This window comes from Aristolochia californica, unplaced genomic scaffold, assembly GCF_029961685.1.
Source record: "Aristolochia californica isolate CCGP_79_NKW_82.1479 unplaced genomic scaffold, dmAriCali1.0.hap1 SCAF_7, whole genome shotgun sequence".
NCBI classification, from domain to species: Eukaryota; Viridiplantae; Streptophyta; class Magnoliopsida; order Piperales; family Aristolochiaceae; genus Aristolochia; species Aristolochia californica.
In genome coordinates, this window is record NW_027182268.1 from 40,084,145 (window position 1) to 40,102,493 (window position 18,349).

General features: G+C 38.2%; 2 protein-coding genes across 2 annotated transcripts; both read left to right on the forward strand.

The window, feature by feature from the left end:
* The first annotated feature begins 277 nt into the window (after positions 1-277).
* On the forward strand, positions 278-13,131 carry LOC137937234 (uncharacterized). The gene is made up of 8 exons (XM_068782319.1): positions 278-1,523; positions 1,604-1,952; positions 4,453-4,537; positions 6,135-6,191; positions 9,091-9,150; positions 9,239-9,448; positions 9,950-11,296; positions 12,545-13,131. Exons 1-8 carry the CDS (start codon positions 344-346, stop codon positions 13,007-13,009), a joined length of 3,753 nt encoding a protein of 1,250 aa, XP_068638420.1. The 5' UTR covers positions 278-343; the 3' UTR covers positions 13,010-13,131.
* A 995-nt stretch (positions 13,132-14,126) lies between these two features.
* LOC137937464 (peroxidase 11-like) lies at positions 14,127-15,484 on the forward strand. Its single transcript, XM_068782522.1, has 4 exons — positions 14,127-14,357; positions 14,461-14,652; positions 14,755-14,920; positions 15,063-15,484. Exons 1-4 carry the CDS (start codon positions 14,127-14,129, stop codon positions 15,482-15,484), a joined length of 1,011 nt encoding a protein of 336 aa, XP_068638623.1.
* Positions 15,485-18,349: the final 2,865 nt, after the last annotated feature.

The window sequence follows — 18,349 nt, forward strand, 5'->3', positions numbered from 1 at the left end:
GGGTATAAACTTTTAGGTGAAAGTGATAGAAATCGACTAAAGTTAAAAAATTTATGTTCCCAGTCCCCGCCCCCGCAGGGTCGAATTGGAACCCGACCCGATGCCCACCCTTAATTCCGAATCGCAGAAAGCAAGGGGTTTTAACGGTTCATGTCCCGCGCATGCTTACGAAAATTCGAGGAGAGGTTTCCATATAGCTGCCACGTCACAGGTTATGCTTCTCACATGTGACGTTGCAAGTACATATCGTAACAACGTACTCCGGTGAGATTCGGGTTCAGGCGCCGGCAGCCGTCGTACTGTCACTCCATAGACGGCGCCCTTTCCTTTCCTTTCCTCCACCATGACTTCTCCATCGGTGGCAATTCCGAGAGCTGAAGATGAGGAGGAAGAGGAAGAAGAAGACTTAGACTTCAACCCTTTTCTGAAATCCTCTCTTTCACCGGAACCCTCTTCCAGCCTCAGCTCCGAAAGCGAGCCTAATGTCAACGGCGGGGATCGTTCCTTCTCATCGCCCCAAGTTCAGTACAATGCGGACAACAACGAAGGAGAAGAAGAAGTCGTAATGCAGGCGGAGGAAAACCTCGGCAATGGGGAGGTCGGATTTGATCATACCACCGAAGAGGATCCGATCTGCAGGCGAACCAGAGCTCGATACTCTCTCGCCAACTTCTCGTTGGACGAATTGGAGACTTTTCTTCAGGAGACTGACGACGACGAGGACCTTCAGAATGCGGATGATGAGGAAGAGTACCGCAAGTTTCTCACAGCAGTTCTCGACGGCGGCGAGGAGGAAGTCGATCCGAGTGCCAAAAAATTGTCAGACGAGGAAGATGACAATGACGCAGATTTCGAGCTAGAAATCGAAGAAGCCCTTGAGAGCGAAACCGAGGAAAACGGAAATAGAACTGGGAAACCCCATGATGACAAAAATTATGCTGATCGCCGGAGACCGGAGACTAGACAGAATCGGCGGCAGAAGGTTTCTGCTCGGAACAAAAATAAGCTTCTCGGGCAAGCCAAGCTTCCCTTGCGCCCAATTTTACCTTCCAACGCGCCAATTTCGGCCGTGTACCCATCTGCGGCAGAAACTGCAGTAAATAGTGCCCCTAATCTTCCCCATCCTGGCATGATCAATGGTTTCACTGCTCACCAGATTGGGCAACTTTACTGTTTGATCCATGAGCATGTGCAGCTCTTAATTCAGGTATTCTCCCTCTCTGTGTTTGAGCCTTCAAAGCAGCATATAGCAAGTGATGTCCAGAGATTGATTATGGAGTTGATTGGTATTCGCAATGAATCGCTGTTGCAAAGGAAAAATCCCCACCCAAATCTTTACTTTCAGCCTCCATACGTACATCCTTCTGTTTCAGAAGATCCCCCGAAATCTAATAGTACTTTATGCCTGGGACAAATGGGGGACAATTCCGCCTGGATTCCAGTGGTTGGAGATTCTGTTATGACAGTTCTGGATGTGCCACCGCTAGGCCTTGCCGGGAAATATGTTGCAGATGTTACAAACGGTAAATGGTTGCTCTGCTCTCAGTGCAGGAATCAGTAGGTTGATATTGTGTATATAACAATTGTTTCATTAATCTTTCAGCTGCACAAGAATATACACAAAGGCATCTTCAGGATGTGCACCGGAGCGATCGCTTTGAGAGAGTGCCTCTTTTTCCTCTTCCTAGAGTCACTATGAGTGAAGTAATTCATCAAGATGGTGGTCCTTCATCGGGTCGTATAGAAGTGCAAGAACAGAATCAACAACCCAAAAAAACTTTAGCTGGCACATTGGTAGAAAGCAGCAAGAAACAATCAGTTGCTCTTGTTCCAAAGAATATTGTAGACTTGGCTCAAAAGTTCTTCTCACTGTTTAATTCCACACTATTTCCCCATAAGCCTCCGTCTGCACCTGTGGCTAATCGGGTGCTGTTCACTGATGCGGAAGATGAGTGAGTTCAATGCCCTTTTTGTAATCTTTTTGGATTTAGGTATTGTATGTTACATTTTCTTGATAATACATAAAATTATAGCAGTACTTGTTTCTACTATTGTTTTTATGTATCTTTGTTAAGCACCTAGCCAATACTACCCAAAAGACCGGCCTGTTAGGAGCAGAAGACATAGGTACTTAACCCCATGACCATAACATCACACCCCACCTTCGCGAGCCGACGACCACGGCGGCGCAATGACACTGGCCCAACCTGGTAGCCTACTCTAGCGGCGGCCTACTCCTAATGCCCCTTCGCAGTTCTCCAGGTCGCCCCCTCCGCTAGGTCGCCCCTTCCGAACCTACCAGTAATTTTAATCCAGCCTTTGCGCGCCCTGGGACTCGAACTCGCGACGTGGGAGTCCGCTCTGATACCAAATGTTAAGCACCTAGCCAATACTACCCAAAAGACCGGCCTGTTAGGAGCGGAAGACATAGGTACTTAACCCCAGGACCATAACAATCTTGTTGACATGTCATGAGATGGCCACTTAAATATAGGGATGGAACTCGATTTGGCTTTTAATACTGGACCCTTCCCCACCCTGCTACCCTGACTATGAACATCGTACCCATTAAAACCCATGATGGGATAGGATTTCAAACCCTATCCCTATCACCCCCCACCCTCATGTAATATCACCAAAATGCCTTCACTTTGCTTTTTTTTTAGTCATTTTGATAAAAAAAAGGTCACATGATTAAGTTTTTTTTATTAGAAGAGTTGTTGCCCCATAACTGGCTTATCTTTTGTCCAAAAAGATAATTTCTCTGGGGGTTAAATATATGTCATTTGGTAAATGTAAGGGCAAAATGGTAAAAATACCCTGGTAGTCATGGTTGGGGAAACTTGTTCCCTCCTGCGACGGATCTTTCGCCTGCCCCACCCACGGGATCAGGGATGAAACTCATCCCTCTGGTAAGCAGTTGAGGTGAGGGTAGGTCCCCTGTCTAACCTGTGCCAGTTCCATCCCTACCTAAATGGGTAGCAACTTGTACAGTTTCTTTCAATGATATAAAGCTTAGCGGAATTCATTTATTTTCTGTCCTAGAGGGGATTTAATTCTCATAGTAATTCAAAATGCAGTCTGTTGGTTTTCTCTGTTCTATTGATAAAACAACGGATGTTTACTTCTTCTTTTTTCCTGCTTTGGTCTTTTGCATGTTCCTGCCTCTCATCTGGATGAAAAGTTTCCATTGCTTTGCCTGAAAGATATGTGGTCATGAAAAGGGGATTAAGTGGATTATACTTGACTGGTCATAGGGATGAAACACTCAAGGGAAGGATCAACACAAATTGAATCTTTTGAGGAAAGTGTCTAGAAAAAAATTGATTTGTTTCTTTTCATGCTCTTTGGAGATAAACAGCATGCCCACAAAAGGGTGCACCCACATGATGAAAATCAAGTGTCTAGAAAAAAATTGATTTGTTTCTTTTCATGCTCTTTGGAGATAAACAGGCATGCCCACAAAAGGGTGCACCCACATGATGAAAATGTAGGACAACTGTGACTTGATTCCTCTGTGGGTCAGTTTCTCTATCTGCATTATTTTTCATCTGTACTCCTCTTTGAAGCCTATGATGTCCCTTTGTGTCAGCTAGGATCTATAGAGGAAGAATGACTGCTAAAATTTTCTAGACATGTTGCAGTTTACCATTCTTAGGAGAACATCTGTTATGGTAGAACAGTGAAAGATGTTTGAAGGCTCTAACTATATTGAGTGCTTATGATTGATAGATCATTTAGCCTGAGCTTTATGAGTTTCTGACAAATCTTTCGGTTGTTAGAACGATCTTTGGTAAAACAATTCTGTATTCAAAGCCTCATGTACCTGGATGAGCGAAAGCTGTAGCTGATTGGTTATCAAAAGAAAGACTTAGAGACAATAAATGGTTGTGGGGACTTTGAAATTGATTTAGGTTTGTGGTTATTGTATTTGAGTTTTGCTCTCTTTTTTTCCTAACAGCGTACTATTTTTATTAAGTGATAAGATAAAATAAAAACACACACCTTCTCTAGGATTGGGGAGCTGAAAGAAAAAGAAACATATGAGTGGAAGCCTAATAGCAAACACCAAAAAGTACAACTCAGATGCCTAACAACTGCTTACAACAAGATATAGACGAGGAACTTCCAGTGCATCCCTATTCAACATTGTTGGAGAGGATGTAATGTGCTCTTTATTTGTAATGTTGCTGCTCTTGACTATTGAATGAGGTGGGCGGAAATTTGTATGTTCCACAGGTCAGTGAACCCAAGATATTTTGGGCGGAAATTAATTAAATTTTTTTTTTTTTTTATGGATATGTGCTTTCTTGTTTTGCAGTAGTTTGTTATTTCAGTGAAGTTTTTTACTTGATTGAGTGGAGCATTCTCATGTTCTTTTTCGTGCATGGAATTTTTTTTTGTGCTTTCTACTGTTTTCTTAACTGTGTACTGTTTGGAAATGTGATGCAGATTGCTAGCATTGGGTCTAATGGAATATAACAATGATTGGAAAGCTATCCAACATCGTTTCCTTCCTTGCAAAACCAAGCACCAGGTCATTTCTAACTTCAAAGTAACTGTATCAATGCATAGTACTTTCAACATTAGGATGTTTTCTCCCGTTATAAACAAAACTTTTGACATTTTTTCATTTTAACTTTAATTATAGAACTACTCCATCATGACCCATTGAATAACTCAGATATTGATGGAGTGAGTTATTGAATACCTTAGTTATTTTGCTATTAACGGAATTTGGTCCTTCATGGCTCAACATAAATTTTATGGAGGAAATAGAGACTTGGAATAGCCCCTTTCATAGGTAGCAATCACATTCACAGAGAAATCAACTCTTTGATGATTCACTTGACTAGTGAAGCCCCTATTTGTTTATGTTTGCCATATATGTGGAAGAGGGGCTCAAGTTTCTGCTTATGGATAAATCATGATGCAAAGGACTGTGTTCAGCGAAGTCTGAGTTCATTCATACATTTGGTAGATCTATGGGGGTTTATTGTTCTGAAAAATGGATTGCTTGATGCGGTCAAAGCTATCTATTGACTGACCAAAGCATGACAAGTTTTTGTCAGATTCACGTGACTTTGTATTCACTAAAACATGCTTGATCTTATTGACTTGGATTCAGGTTCTCTCAAAGAAGGAAACTTGTACACCAGAGAGCTACAAAATGTATATGAGTATTTAAAATGCTATGTATGTCTCTTTAAGTTAGCTTTCTTGAGGTGATTCTTTTAGAGGGTCCACATCAATTTAACAGTGTCTAAACCATCCGCTGGTGAAAGGAGATGCAAATGAGTATCCTATAACAAGTTGGTTTGTTTGAATCATCCAATAGTTACCGCAATTTACTTGATCCCTGCTATCCATGAATGAGTACTGTGTTCCTCTTGATATTCATCTAATGGAAGTGAAAAGCCGAAACTAGAACACCATTTAGTCTGTCATTGGTCATCTGTTAATGGTGCTAATCATAGAAAACAGATGATGACCTTTTAGTAGACATCACGGACACTAGTTATAAGTAGGTCTCTTGTACATAAAGAGTAAGAATTGGAGCACGTGGCAATAGAGTACCAACTGATAGAATATTAACAGGTTGATGCATGCAGCCATCCTTGATAGATTTGGAGAGGGCTATGATGAAGAGTGGAGAATCTGTAAGAATAGATAAGCAGAAAAATCTAGATATTTATATGCTATGCATTTGACATTTTTCTGTATTTCTCTTAATTGTTCATCTAGGGAAGAACTAGAGATCCTTCTAGTCATCACAAAGGCATTTATCACTTTTTGTTTTAGTCATTTTATTGCTTTGTACCCACATCCAGGATGCTCCATGCAATGTGTAAGACTTGAACCCTAGTGTTCACTGTAACACTCATTTGACCCCTACTAAAAATTCACAATAAATTTTAAGTTATAAACCTATTACATTTTTAAGATAGGGCTACCTCCTTTCTGAGATTTTTTTTTTTTTTTTTTTTTTTTGAAACGGTGATGATTTTATTACGAAGCAAAGCAAGAGAATACATCAAGGGAGACCTCCCCTTACAACAAGAGATTGCAGGGAGGGACCCAATTTAGCACCCTTTGTGAGTGTCTTTTTAACATGTGGATGTCTTTTCTTGCAGATCTTTGTTCGGGCAAAGAATCGCAGCTCATCCAAAGCACCTGAAAATCCAATAAAGGTAACACGCAGCAGAAGATTTCTATGAAATATTCCTTCTTTTTTAAAATCCTATTTCCCTACTGTATATATTAAAAAAGCCATTAATATTTTGGCTGGAGATTTTTTTCCTTTAATGGCCTTACCTTCTTAACTCATTTAATCTTTAAAAACTGTGCCTGCCATTGCCTTTCTTTCTTTCTATTGTCTCTTTGTAGGTTGATAATTATGTTTAGTTTCTTATTTCATTTCCCATCTTGGTCATGGCAATCTCAATGTTGACAGTAATTGTAAAAGATCTTGCTAATTGAACCTGTGTACTCTTATTGTTGGTTTAATCCATTCGAAATCAAAGATAAAAACTTTTCTATCACTAGAGTTTGGCTACCTTTCAATAGAAAAAAAAATGAGTTGGGCTTTTCTTTTTGGTCATTATTTGTTTGACACTGAGCAATGCATGGATCGGGCCTTGGTGCTCTTCTGTGGAATCGTTTTTTGACAATGCTTGATTGTTACCTCTGCAAAGATGCTGTTTAGACGGAAAGATTTATACTGTGGGTTGGATCTTTTACACAACTAGGTTGGTTGCTCTGCACCCTTAAGATTTGAGATGTCTTGTATCCGCTGCATAAGTTTGACCTCTATAGAAGTTATATTTTAGAGTTCATGTGGTTTTGTTTATTTTCTAGGAAAGTTTTTAAAAAGTTCCTAAGGGTTACAAGTTGTTGTAACATGGATGAAATTTTGAATATTATTTACGTTATAAATAGGGAGAGGGTTTTCTAAACCCTAACCTCTCTAAAACACTTTTTCTCTTGCCAATTCAACATTGTATCAGAGCAAGTTCATCTAGGGGATTTGAAAGTTGAAGCCGGGGATCATTGGCATGTATTCCTCTCCTCGAGGGGGAGAAAGAGAGGAGTATGGGTACCGATGAAGTTTAAGTCCATGAACCATCTTACAAGTGCAAGCTCAAACAATGAAGCCACAAAGAAGTCAAAGATTGCATAAAGGCCACAAAACAATGAAAAACTGTTGATTTTGAAGAAAAAATTTTAGTTTTCTTTTTTCTTATGCATAGAATGTGGAATTGTTTGACATATTTTATAACAAGCTGAAGTTATCTGCTTCAGATTGAAGGGGAGTATTTTTAAGGAAATTATTTTTTCTAAAAAAAGTAGATGTCTAGTGTTTATGAGCAATAGGGACATGAATGTAGTTTTGTATATTATGTAAGTTATAAATAAGGGAAGAAGGGTATATAAACCCTAATTTCTCTTAACACTTTTTTTTGCAAATTTGACCACCTCCACTGTCTTTTCGGTTTTTTTTTTTTCCTAAATTTACTTGAAATGTATGGGATATCTTATTATTTTTGTCATTAAAAAGAAAAATTTTCAATAAGAAAGGGAGAGAAAGCTGAAGCCCCAGGTGGAATAGAGTCCCCTACAAAGATACAATTTCTGGGTAAACCAGAATTTGCAAGATTATCAGCCTAGTGATTAGCTGATCGTAAAATATGGGATGTCTTATTATCACTGCATGAGTTTGATCTCCACGATCTTTTCTCTTCTTTCTTTTGAGATTTACATAAACAATCATTTTCAAACAAAAAAAGTATGTGAATAATCAGATGCTGTTTTGATGGGTAAGTTATGGGAACACTTGGAATGGTTTCTTGCTGCCATTTCTTGGTGCATTTGAGATTAGTGGAATGAGAGACTTTTTGAAGGAAGGGGCCACTTAACATGGGTTATTGTCGAGATGGTAGTCCATGACACCCTTTTTCTGGGTCAGTGAATTCTCTACATTATGCCAACCGCTTAGATCTACAATTGAGTCAACTAGAGGTCAACAGCTTCCTTCATGGATATTATTATGGCGGTTTTTCTCTGTTAGTTCGATTCTCATGTTGGTTAGCTTAAGCTCATTTTTGGTGGTTGCTCCAAAGACCTCTGGCTGGTTGATGGAGTCATTCAGATTATGAAGGAAACATCTCTCTATATACTTTATGCCCTTTGGTTATTGTGATTTTATTGAGATTGACTCATTTAAAACTTTTCTGAGCTTCTCTTGGTAAAAAGGGTTAGTCTTTTTTATTTTATTTTTCATTTTTTTGACAAGGAGAAGAGGAGATTTCATTTTTTTTTCTTTAAAAAAAAATAAAAGAGAGGAGAATTCAATAATGTGAAAATACATTGCCTGAGGGCAGAGGAAAAGATAGAAAAAAACACAGGTCTACATCAGTAAAAGTTACAAAAACCAGAACAACTCCAACAACAAGTTATAAGGGGGCTCTATCCCCAGCTAAAGAGTTGGCAGTATGATTCCTGCTGCAGGAAATGTGGGTCTATGATTAGTGAGGTCCTATACAACAATCTTTTATAGCTGGGCGTTGGAGAACAAATCTTTCCCTTGACACTTCCTCCAAATAATTGGTGAGATTGAGGACTTGCCAACCTACTTGGCCAGAGTTAGCTTTGATCCAACAAATGCTGGAAAATTCCTTCTCACATGCTGGAAAACTCCTTCCCCCTCGATTAATGTGATCACACTTTTCATTTTATGTTATTTCCTTTTGTTTTTGTTTCTCTCTTCTGTTGAGTTCTCCTTAGTACACCTTTGACCTTTATGAGTTTTTTTTGTATCTCCTCTTCCTAATTGAATTTCATTCTGACTATGCTAAGAAAAAAAAGTTAATAGCTGACAGGGCATGAGTTCGTGAGTTGTTTGGTTCAGTCATCCTTTCCATTTAACATGTCTTGTTGGGCCATTCTTTAGGGCTTTAAGTAGGTCTTCTAAGGCCTTATAAAAGCTTACCCACCTTGGGCCACAGTCGCATAAGTTAAGATTGGTGGAGGTCAGCTCTAAATCCTTGTGTTAATCTTTTCAATGTCGGTTTGCTCTTCTTCTTAATGCAGGCAGTTCGGAGGATGAAGACCTCTCCATTGACAGCTGAAGAAAAAGCACGTATACATGAGGTAATGAAAATTAGCTTTTTTCCTTTTTATTTTATCTATTGTCATTTTGATGCTATTTGTTGATGTGCTTTGGAATTATCATGAATAGGGGCTCAGAGTCTTCAAGCTTGATTGGATGTCTGTATGGAAATTCTATGTCCCACATAGAGACCCGTCCTTATTGCCACGACAATGGAGAACTGCAATGGGAACTCAGAAGTCATATAAAATGGATGAGGCATCAAAAGAAAAACGCAGATTATATGAGATGATGAGGAGGCAAAAATGCAAAGCTAAATCATCTTTTAACTCATCTGAGGTGAGTTTGTTCTTTAATTTTGGAAGCTCTCTGATAGTAAATTTTGACCAAATAAGAAAAAAAACCTAGAAATCTGTGAAGGATACACAAAGATCTCTACTGATGAACCCTAAGGTGTGTTAAATTGTTATCTTGGTTTATTTCAGGGTGTTGTGCAAGCATTTCAAGCATCTTGAAGAACCTTATAGCACTATTATAATATTTAAATGTGTAGCAACCCTATTCTCAGAAAATGACATTTCAGCACTTTCTATGTCACATGGTTTTTATTTTGTTATTTTCTCAATATTTTCCTACTATGAGAAAATGCTTGGGTGGCTTGTAAGTTAAGCTAGTTTGCATAGCTTTCCAAATGGATTTCTTTTAAAAAACAGAAAATCCTGAGAGATATATATACCTAAAACCAAAGTGCCCATGCTACCCCTTGGATGGCTTGGCTTGCTTTTGTTCAGTAAAAAAAAGACATCACTCTTAACACATGAATTCATTGATGCTTATCAGGTTGGTGCTTCTAATGGACCTGATGATATTGACAAGGTCAGAGCTGTGGGTGGAGTGGACAATAGTGCAAAAGATGATGTAGATGAGGAAGATGAAGTGTGCATGCATGAGGCACTCTTAGCAGATTACAGGCCTGAAAACTGGTCTAGGACTACGGATGCATGTCGAGAATCTTTTCAACAGAATGTTTCTTCAAGCGCGCTTGTGGCTACTCAAAAGTCGTCATACATCATGCAGCATGTATCCCAGTATAACAATGTTAGATATAGTGCATCATATACTGTAGCTTCTCAACAATGGATTTCAAATCCCTCAAGGCCTCCTGTCAGCAACCGGCCCTACAGAGCACGCAAAAGTAATGCAACAAGAATGGTTAAGTTGGCACCCGACTTGCCTCCTGTAAACCTGCCACCTTCTGTTCGAGTGATCTCTAAGTCTTCCTTTCTTAGAACAGCTGCTACTGATAATGGCACAACTATGCCAGCCATTACTGCAAACCATTTGAAGAATCAAAAGCCACTACTAAGTGGTGAAAATCCATCTACACAAGATCCAAGAACTTTGGCAGATCAAAGTGTTTTAGAGGAAAATGTTACTGAATCTGATATCAGAATGCATCCTCTGTTGTTTCAGGCTCCTTGCAGTGAAGCTCCACTATATTTACCAATAAGCTCAAGTGGTACTGCTTCTAGTATGTTTAATTTTTCTCCGGGACATCTGTTGCAGTCTAACCCCTCATTTCTTTGTGGCCCTCAGAGGGCTCATATTGTAAATAGTAATATTGATTATCTTCGCTCCCCCATGACATCAAAGGAATCTACTCAAAATTTATTTAGTGTTGACTTTCATCCGCTCTTGCAGAGGGCTGATTGTGTAAATAGTGATTCAGTAGTTGTGTCTTCTGAGGCCAACACATACTTTGGTTCAGAACAGATTTTACATCCACCTCAAGTTGATGACTGTAGGTGGACTACTGCCATGACATCCTGCAAGGCAAAAGAACTGGACTTTGGCTTAAGTTCTCCTGCAGGAAAGGAGAAACTGAAAGAAAGAAGAGGTGAGGTGAAACATAATGCAAGTGGGCCCAATACTAGTGTATCACATATTACAATCAACGAGGAAGACCAACAAGCTGATATGGAGCATAGTATTATTAGAACTAGCATGCAAATTCATCCCCGTGATGATTTTGAGGACCTTTCTCCTCCAGGAATAGTGATGGAACAGGAAGAATTAAGTGATTCAGATGAAGAAATTGAGGAAGATGTACAGTTTGAATGCGAGGAGATGAGTGACTCTGAAGTAGAAGAAGTCGATTGTGCCCATCATCCTGATGCACAGATTAAGGTATATTACTTCCCATATTCTGATAGTTTAATTCTTGACATTATTGTACTTAAATAGCAAGAACTCTCTCTTGCTTGAGATGTCTGTTTGACTATTCTGACATACACCAGCATTGTGCTCCTTTTGAATTTTCTGGCGAAATGACACTGTTCTCGCTGCTAGGACCAATATTTATTTCCGAGAAGTTTTCTTTCTTTTGATTGAAGTCTTCATGATGCTATCACCAGATAGTTATTGTTGTTATTATTAACTGTTTTGTCATTTCATTTTGAGTAGTTCAATGATGATGGCACTAAGCATAATATTTTTATTCTTATCTTCTGTTAAATTTGTCTGAAAGATCTGACGTCATAACTATAGTATGCAAATTGTATATAATTAGAATGAACCATGTGTATGACAACAACCTAACATGCAATCTGGGACATTAAAGTATAATCCCTGCAGTCCAATTTGTCGGTATATCTTGCTTCCAATTGTCGATATGTTTTTCACTTTGAGCTCCATTTGAAGGTGTAGGACACCAAATTTTATCCGGTGTTACAAGATTCTTCACCTCAGTATCCGTTGAGAAAGGAAAATATGTTCTGTACCATGCAATCTGCAATGGTCATTATCATTGGGTTTTTTCACTTTGAGCTCCACTGAAGGTATAAAATATCCTTTGACAAGATATTTTTTATACCTGAACATCTGTTGTGAGAGGAAAATATTTTCAGTACTCTGTGCTGATCATTATGATGAGACCATTTGCAAAGCCTACTGTTTAGTATTAAATTAGGCAAAAAATCTGATGAAAGAACTTATGGTTGCCTTAGAGGTTCTCCATTCTCGTATTAATGCTCTTTTTTTTCTGTATCATTCATATTAAGTGTAATGCATTTTTATGCTATTAATAGATTTTGTACATGATGAAAAAGAAGCTTGTCTCTTACTCCTTTGGGTTTATCTGTCCAATTTTACTCTTGCTAAAGTTTTCCACTTTACACCATCTTTTTCCCCGGTGTCTTTTGTCATGCATAGGTGCCATAAAATGGTAAAACCTTGTTATGAACTATTCACAATGCTGTGGCTATGTCAAGTTCCTCCTTTCATTATGTTTGTTTGCAAATAAATTTGTTATCCGCTGCTTCAATCTTGCTACTTTGGGTCTTTGTTTTCTATTTCCCTGTCCTTTCTCATTGTGTATATTAGGAATGTGGTTTGATATTAACAGTGTATTTCTGATTGGATATTTTTTCATTACAGAAGGTTCCGGCCACCGTCGGGGAAATCGGAGAGCGGGAACAAAGTGAGGCTTGCAGTATGAGAGGCAATGCTCATTCACGTAAACCCGGTCTAGTTGCCAAACGTAGAAATGTTGCTAATTTAACAGGAACATCTTCAGAGCCATTCACTCTTGGACCGTCTGTACAGAAACAAGAAAGCGTAAACAGAGGGGATAAGAGCTGTGAAAAGTCCACCTCCAGTGGGGTACATTCTCATCCGAATGGTGGGATGCAGAAGAAATTGAGCAGAAGAAAGCCTACTAAAGAGGAAGTCAGGCCAGGTATTCCACAGCTTGTTGAGATTGCTGCTAACACCATTGCAACTAAAAGAAAATCCAGAAAGCGCATATGCCAATCAGATCCTAAGAGCGGGCCAATAGGTAACTTGAAAGATGCTTGTAGTGAGAGTAGCCTGAGGATGTCTGATCCAAAGATGACGGAATGATCTGCTCAGACCCATCACTGCCTAGAAAATGTAAACATGTGATTGCTGGTGCGTCATAAATCTGCAATTCTTGCTGTAGATCTCTGTAAATAAGGTTTTATATGATTATTAGTTTGTAGTCACTGTAACTCCAATTTTGTCTACTTCATGATGCCATGGTTTCAGGTTTCAAATGAATCTAAGTACTTGAACTAGCCAAGATCAATTAAAAAAAAAAAATTAAAAAAAAGGATAATGCAGATGGAAGGTAGGATAAATTTTTTTATTTGTCTCTCATGCACATGGGTCTTCAATTAGACTCTTTTTAAAATGTTATTATTTAGTTTGAATTTTCAAAAAAAAAATTGCTTTTAATATGTTATTTATGTTCTGATCAATTCAATTTCTCGGCTTAAAAAAATACAAATAAGAATTTGATGAAATAAAAATTCATCAGGGCTGAGTTGCAGACCCAACAGTGATGGCCCCCTCCTACTCAATTGGATCATGACACTGATATTTTATCCAATTATTTTTCCATGGTTCGTCGTCCCTGTGGGTAACCGATTCTCAGATGCCCTGTAAGTCCAAGCTGTTGTTTCTTACAAGGTTTGGATACTGAAAAATCTGCCGCAATTCACCAAACCAAACAATCAAAAGATCACATTTTAAAGAGAAAAATTATCCGAAGCAGTAGCTTAATCAGACCACCCAAAATTTACTTCGTTTTCTCTCTCCTTACCATTAATAAATGAAACAAGTCTGCCCCCTCGAGCTATCTTTGAACGTTCATGGCCGCCAGATGCCCGTCGATTCGTTTCCAATGCCATGATCAGAAGGCCAAGATTGCTATAGAGTGACACACGTTAGCCTCAAGTCTCGTTTACTATAAAATCACCTGCGATTATTTTAGTTATGTCCATATAAATACTTGGATTAAGGTCGAACAGGTTGATCGTTTAGCTTGGGAGCACCCACCCACCCGACCTACTAATTACTAATTTGTTGCATCTTCTCTTGACCAGAAGAGATCTTCACGCATAAGCCTCCAAAATGAAACGCAAGATAATCGCAGAATCAACCAGTTTCATCTCGTTTATAACTGCACAATCCATCCACCCTTCCACTCATACACAGTATGGCGTCGTTCTCCGTTCACTGCTCCCTTGTCGTCTTCTTCTCTTTGATCTTCTTTAATATCATTGGTAGCTTAAATGCCGCCGAACCTTATCTCACTCTGGATTACTACGCGTCGACGTGCCCCAACGCTTTGGAGATTGTGAGGAAGGAGATGGAGTGCTCTGTGCTTTCGGAAACGCGGATGGCTGCTTCCGTACTGCGTCTCCATTTCCACGACTGCTTCGTGCAGGTCCGTCACTCCATTTTGGTTAATCGCTTGTCAACATTATGAAGAACTGCTTAAGAATCATCTCACTGCTGTCAATTAATTGTTTGTAAAAAAATTGTTGCAGGGATGTGATGGATCCATCTTGCTGGATGACACGTACACGCTCAAAGGGGAGAAGGAAGCATCCAGCAATGTGAACTCCCTTCGAGGGTACGAATTGATCGACAGGATTAAGAACAAGCTGGAGTCGGAATGCCCGGGAGTTGTTTCATGTGCTGACATACTTACTATTGCAGCAAGAGATGCAGTTATTTTGGTAAAGAAACTTCGTTTCGTTTGATAGTTGCTGCCGTCTCTTACCGCGATGAAGACGAGTTCTTAATTAATTTATTTCTGCTGCATGAACAAATTAATGCAGGTCGGAGGACCGTACTGGGACGTCCCACTGGGAAGAAAGGATTCCAGAACTGCGAGCTTTAGCTTAGCGAACGAAAATCTTCCTACTCCAGATCAAGGGTTACTCACTCTCGTCAACAAATTCATTTACCAAGGCCTCTCTGTCACTGATATGGTGGCTCTCGTAGGTAACCTTTCCATCTGCTTCGCACGTCCATTACAGAATTTCCTTTTTTTTTTTCTTTCAAGAGATTTAAACTCTGCGAGCACGGTCATCCCTCTAGATTGCAATAACAAAAAAAAGGAATTTCCTCGACTTCACTTGTGCAGGTGCACATACCATAGGCATGGCTCGTTGCGAAAACTTCAGGGCTAGAATCTACGGAGATTTCCAGACAACAGCAGGGAAATCCCCTCTGGCTGGTTCACACCTTAGCAATCTGAAAAACAAATGCCCCGTTCACGGCGGGGACGACAACATCGCCGCACTGGACCAATTAACACCCAACCTGTTCGACAATTCCTTCTACCAGTACCTGCTCAGAGGCGAAGGGCTTCTCAACTCGGATCAGGAGATGTACACCGGGCTGCTGGGATTCCAAACAAAGGACCTCGTCGTCAAATACGCACACGATTCGGTGGCCTTCTTCCAACAGTTCGCGGACTCCATGGTCAAGATGGGTAACGTCACCAATCAAGAAAGCTTCACCACAGGAGAAGTCAGGAAGAACTGCAGATTCGTGAACACCTAAAGTTTTTTTTTTTTTTTTTTTTTTTTTGTTGGAGATTCAAGAGAAGTGTTTTGGTTTTGGTTCTGGTTCAGGCTTGAACTGGCCACCAACTTCTCTGTAGCATGTTTTATGTATTAAATCGTTCAAATAAATGAAATAAAATGCAATGATTTGTAAGTCCTAATCTACTTTTATCTTAATTTAATTTGATAAACAATAATGTTGGGAAGATAGAAATCACACAAGATTTCTTCCACTTGTTGGGAAGGAAGACGCCTACTTTTGCTCTCCATGAAAGGGCAGAAAGAAGGGTAGGGGAAGAGTCGTCTCTCGTCTTGCTTGTTTTTTCCTCCTCACCTCTATTGTAGAATAGAAGGCAAATTGTCATAAACAATTCTTTTCCCCAAGCTTTAGACATGTAAATATGCTTGTACAAGGCATAAGAGAAAAAAAAAAAACTACAGGATTAAACATTACAAGTCAAAAATCTATTTGTCTAATACATGAAAGTGTAATAAAAGGTGTTGGATTAAACCTGGTTTCGTTCTAAAATGATTAGCAAATTAAGAAGCTTATTGCTTCTTTACCTGAGATGTAGGCATAAAGTTAGGGGTGGCATCGAGCCGAGCTGAGCCCGAACCTATTTATGTTCGAGCCGAACATCGTCTCGAGCCTAAAATTGTTATCGATCTCAAGCCTAAAATTTTAACCGAGTGCGAGCCAAGTTTGAGCTTCAACATACATTTAAAATTTTTCAAAAAATATATATATAATAAATTTTATATAAAATTATGCATATATTTTACATAAAATTGGGTATGACCTCTACATAAAATTGGGCATAACCTATATATATATATATATATATATATATATATATATATATATATATATAATACATGTATAAGATTAGGTATGACCTCTACTTAAAATTGAGCATAATCTATGTATATAATACTTATATAAAATTGAGCATGACCTCTACTTAAAATTGGGCATAATCTATATACATAATACCTGCATAAATACTCCATAAACACTTTATAAAATTGTCTATACATTCCATAAACACTCTATGAAATTGTTTATACACTCCATACATTCCATAAAATAGTCTAAACACTCCATGCAATGCATAACATTATGAATAAACTCCATACAATAATCAAATACAACAAAATTAAATGAAATATCACTATCAATTTACAATCACCAAAATAAAAACTATAAATCCTTTAAATAAAATCCTATTACTATTAGAGACTTACTAGAAAATTACAAGAAATATTTTAAATTTTTCTTAGGGAAGTTAAATGGACCCCTTATTACCTTTTCTAAGGAAATAAATAAAAATTAATAATTAATCTAATATATTATTATACTTATCGATAAATTTTTAATCAAATAAAATGACAAACACAAAATTGCTATGAAGATTGCCTCATGCTAAAAGGATTATATCATCAACTGTCAAATACTTATTCAAAAAATTTCTATATGGTTTTCTTGCCCATCTTGGCAAGAAAATCTTACTTAGAAAATTATATGATTTTTTAACAAGAATTTATAAAGAAAAATAATTTTAAAAAAATGAGGCACTAATTGTCCCTATATTTCTACTAAAAAAACTCTTTTTAACATTTATTGAAAAAACCACTAATAGTCTCTTGAAACGTATTTCTACTAAAATATATTTTCAATTTCTTCAAGAGCCATGAGGAAGGGACAAAGAGTTTATTTTTTCCTTGTTTATGATCTCGCACGTAGGAGTGATTTTGAATAAATTATATATAAATTATGCATACATTTAAAAAAAATAATAATAGGGGAGGTTCGGGATTGAATTTTAATAATGGATTAAAATGCACCAATTGTTGTCTAGCTTGTTTTGTAATTTTTGAATCTGGCCATAAATTTACTATGGTCTCCTTAGTGCCCCTAGATGAAAATTTATATTTTAGAAAAAATTAGAAATATTTTTCCTATGATACATATTCCCAAAAAAACCTTTAAATAAAATACTATTACTATTAATAACTTATTAGAAAATTACAAGAAATATTTTAAAATTTTCTTAGGAAAGTTAAATGGACCTTTTATTGCCTCTTCTAGGGAAATAAATAAAATTTAATAATTAATATAATATATTATTATACTTATCGATAAAATTTTAATCAAATAAAATGTCAAACACAAATTTGCAATGAAAATTGCTTCATGCTAAAAGTATTACAGCATCAACTGTTAAATACTTATTCAAAAATTTTCTATACAGTTTTCTACCCCATCTTGGTAGGAAAATCTTACTTAGAAAATTATATGATTTTTAATAAGAATTTTCAATTGAAAAAATGTTTTAAAAAAAATGAGATACTAATAGTTCATAAAAAATTATTTCTATAAAATGTATTTTTAATTTTTTCAAGAGCTATGAGGAAGGAGAGGCTAAGGAATTTTTTATTTTTTTTTACTTTATGATCTTGCACGTGCGAAATCATCTTCGCGCGGGGGAGGGGGGAGATTATTTCTCCCCTAATTTCTCCCCGTTGTTCAGGTTTTCCGTCGAGAGGACACGGAGGGAAGGGGGTTACGATGCTGGGAAGGACCTATTGTCGGGGATGATGGCTGCGCTGGCGATGATGACGAAAACAGAGGCGACGACGAGGAGAGGAAGAAATCGCACAGATGGCCACAGAGGCGGCCGGTGAGCAGTTGTCGACGGCGGTAGAGGCAGCGACAACAGTCGACGGGAGGGGCTCGGCGGTGACGAGGGGAGGAAAAATGTCCCCCCGCTCCCGACCCGATACCGATCCCGACTCACCTCAAGCCAGCTCGCGAGCCGACGAACAGAACTTGGCTTCGATCGAGTTCGGCTCGTTAAGGTGA

Excerpts from the sequence above, each read along its gene's own strand:
- LOC137937234 (XM_068782319.1), top strand. The coding sequence starts at position 344 with ATGACTTCTCCATCGGTGGCAATTCCGAGAGCTGAAGATGAGGAGGAA. Across the intron at positions 1,953-4,452 it reads TTCACTGATGCGGAAGATGA|ATTGCTAGCATTGGGTCTAA; the intron begins GTGAGTTCAATG and ends AATGTGATGCAG. Across the intron at positions 9,449-9,949 it reads CATCTTTTAACTCATCTGAG|GTTGGTGCTTCTAATGGACC; the intron begins GTGAGTTTGTTC and ends GATGCTTATCAG.
- LOC137937464 (XM_068782522.1), top strand. The coding sequence starts at position 14,127 with ATGGCGTCGTTCTCCGTTCACTGCTCCCTTGTCGTCTTCTTCTCTTTG. Across the intron at positions 14,358-14,460 it reads TCCACGACTGCTTCGTGCAG|GGATGTGATGGATCCATCTT; the intron begins GTCCGTCACTCC and ends AAATTGTTGCAG. Across the intron at positions 14,653-14,754 it reads CAAGAGATGCAGTTATTTTG|GTCGGAGGACCGTACTGGGA; the intron begins GTAAAGAAACTT and ends AAATTAATGCAG.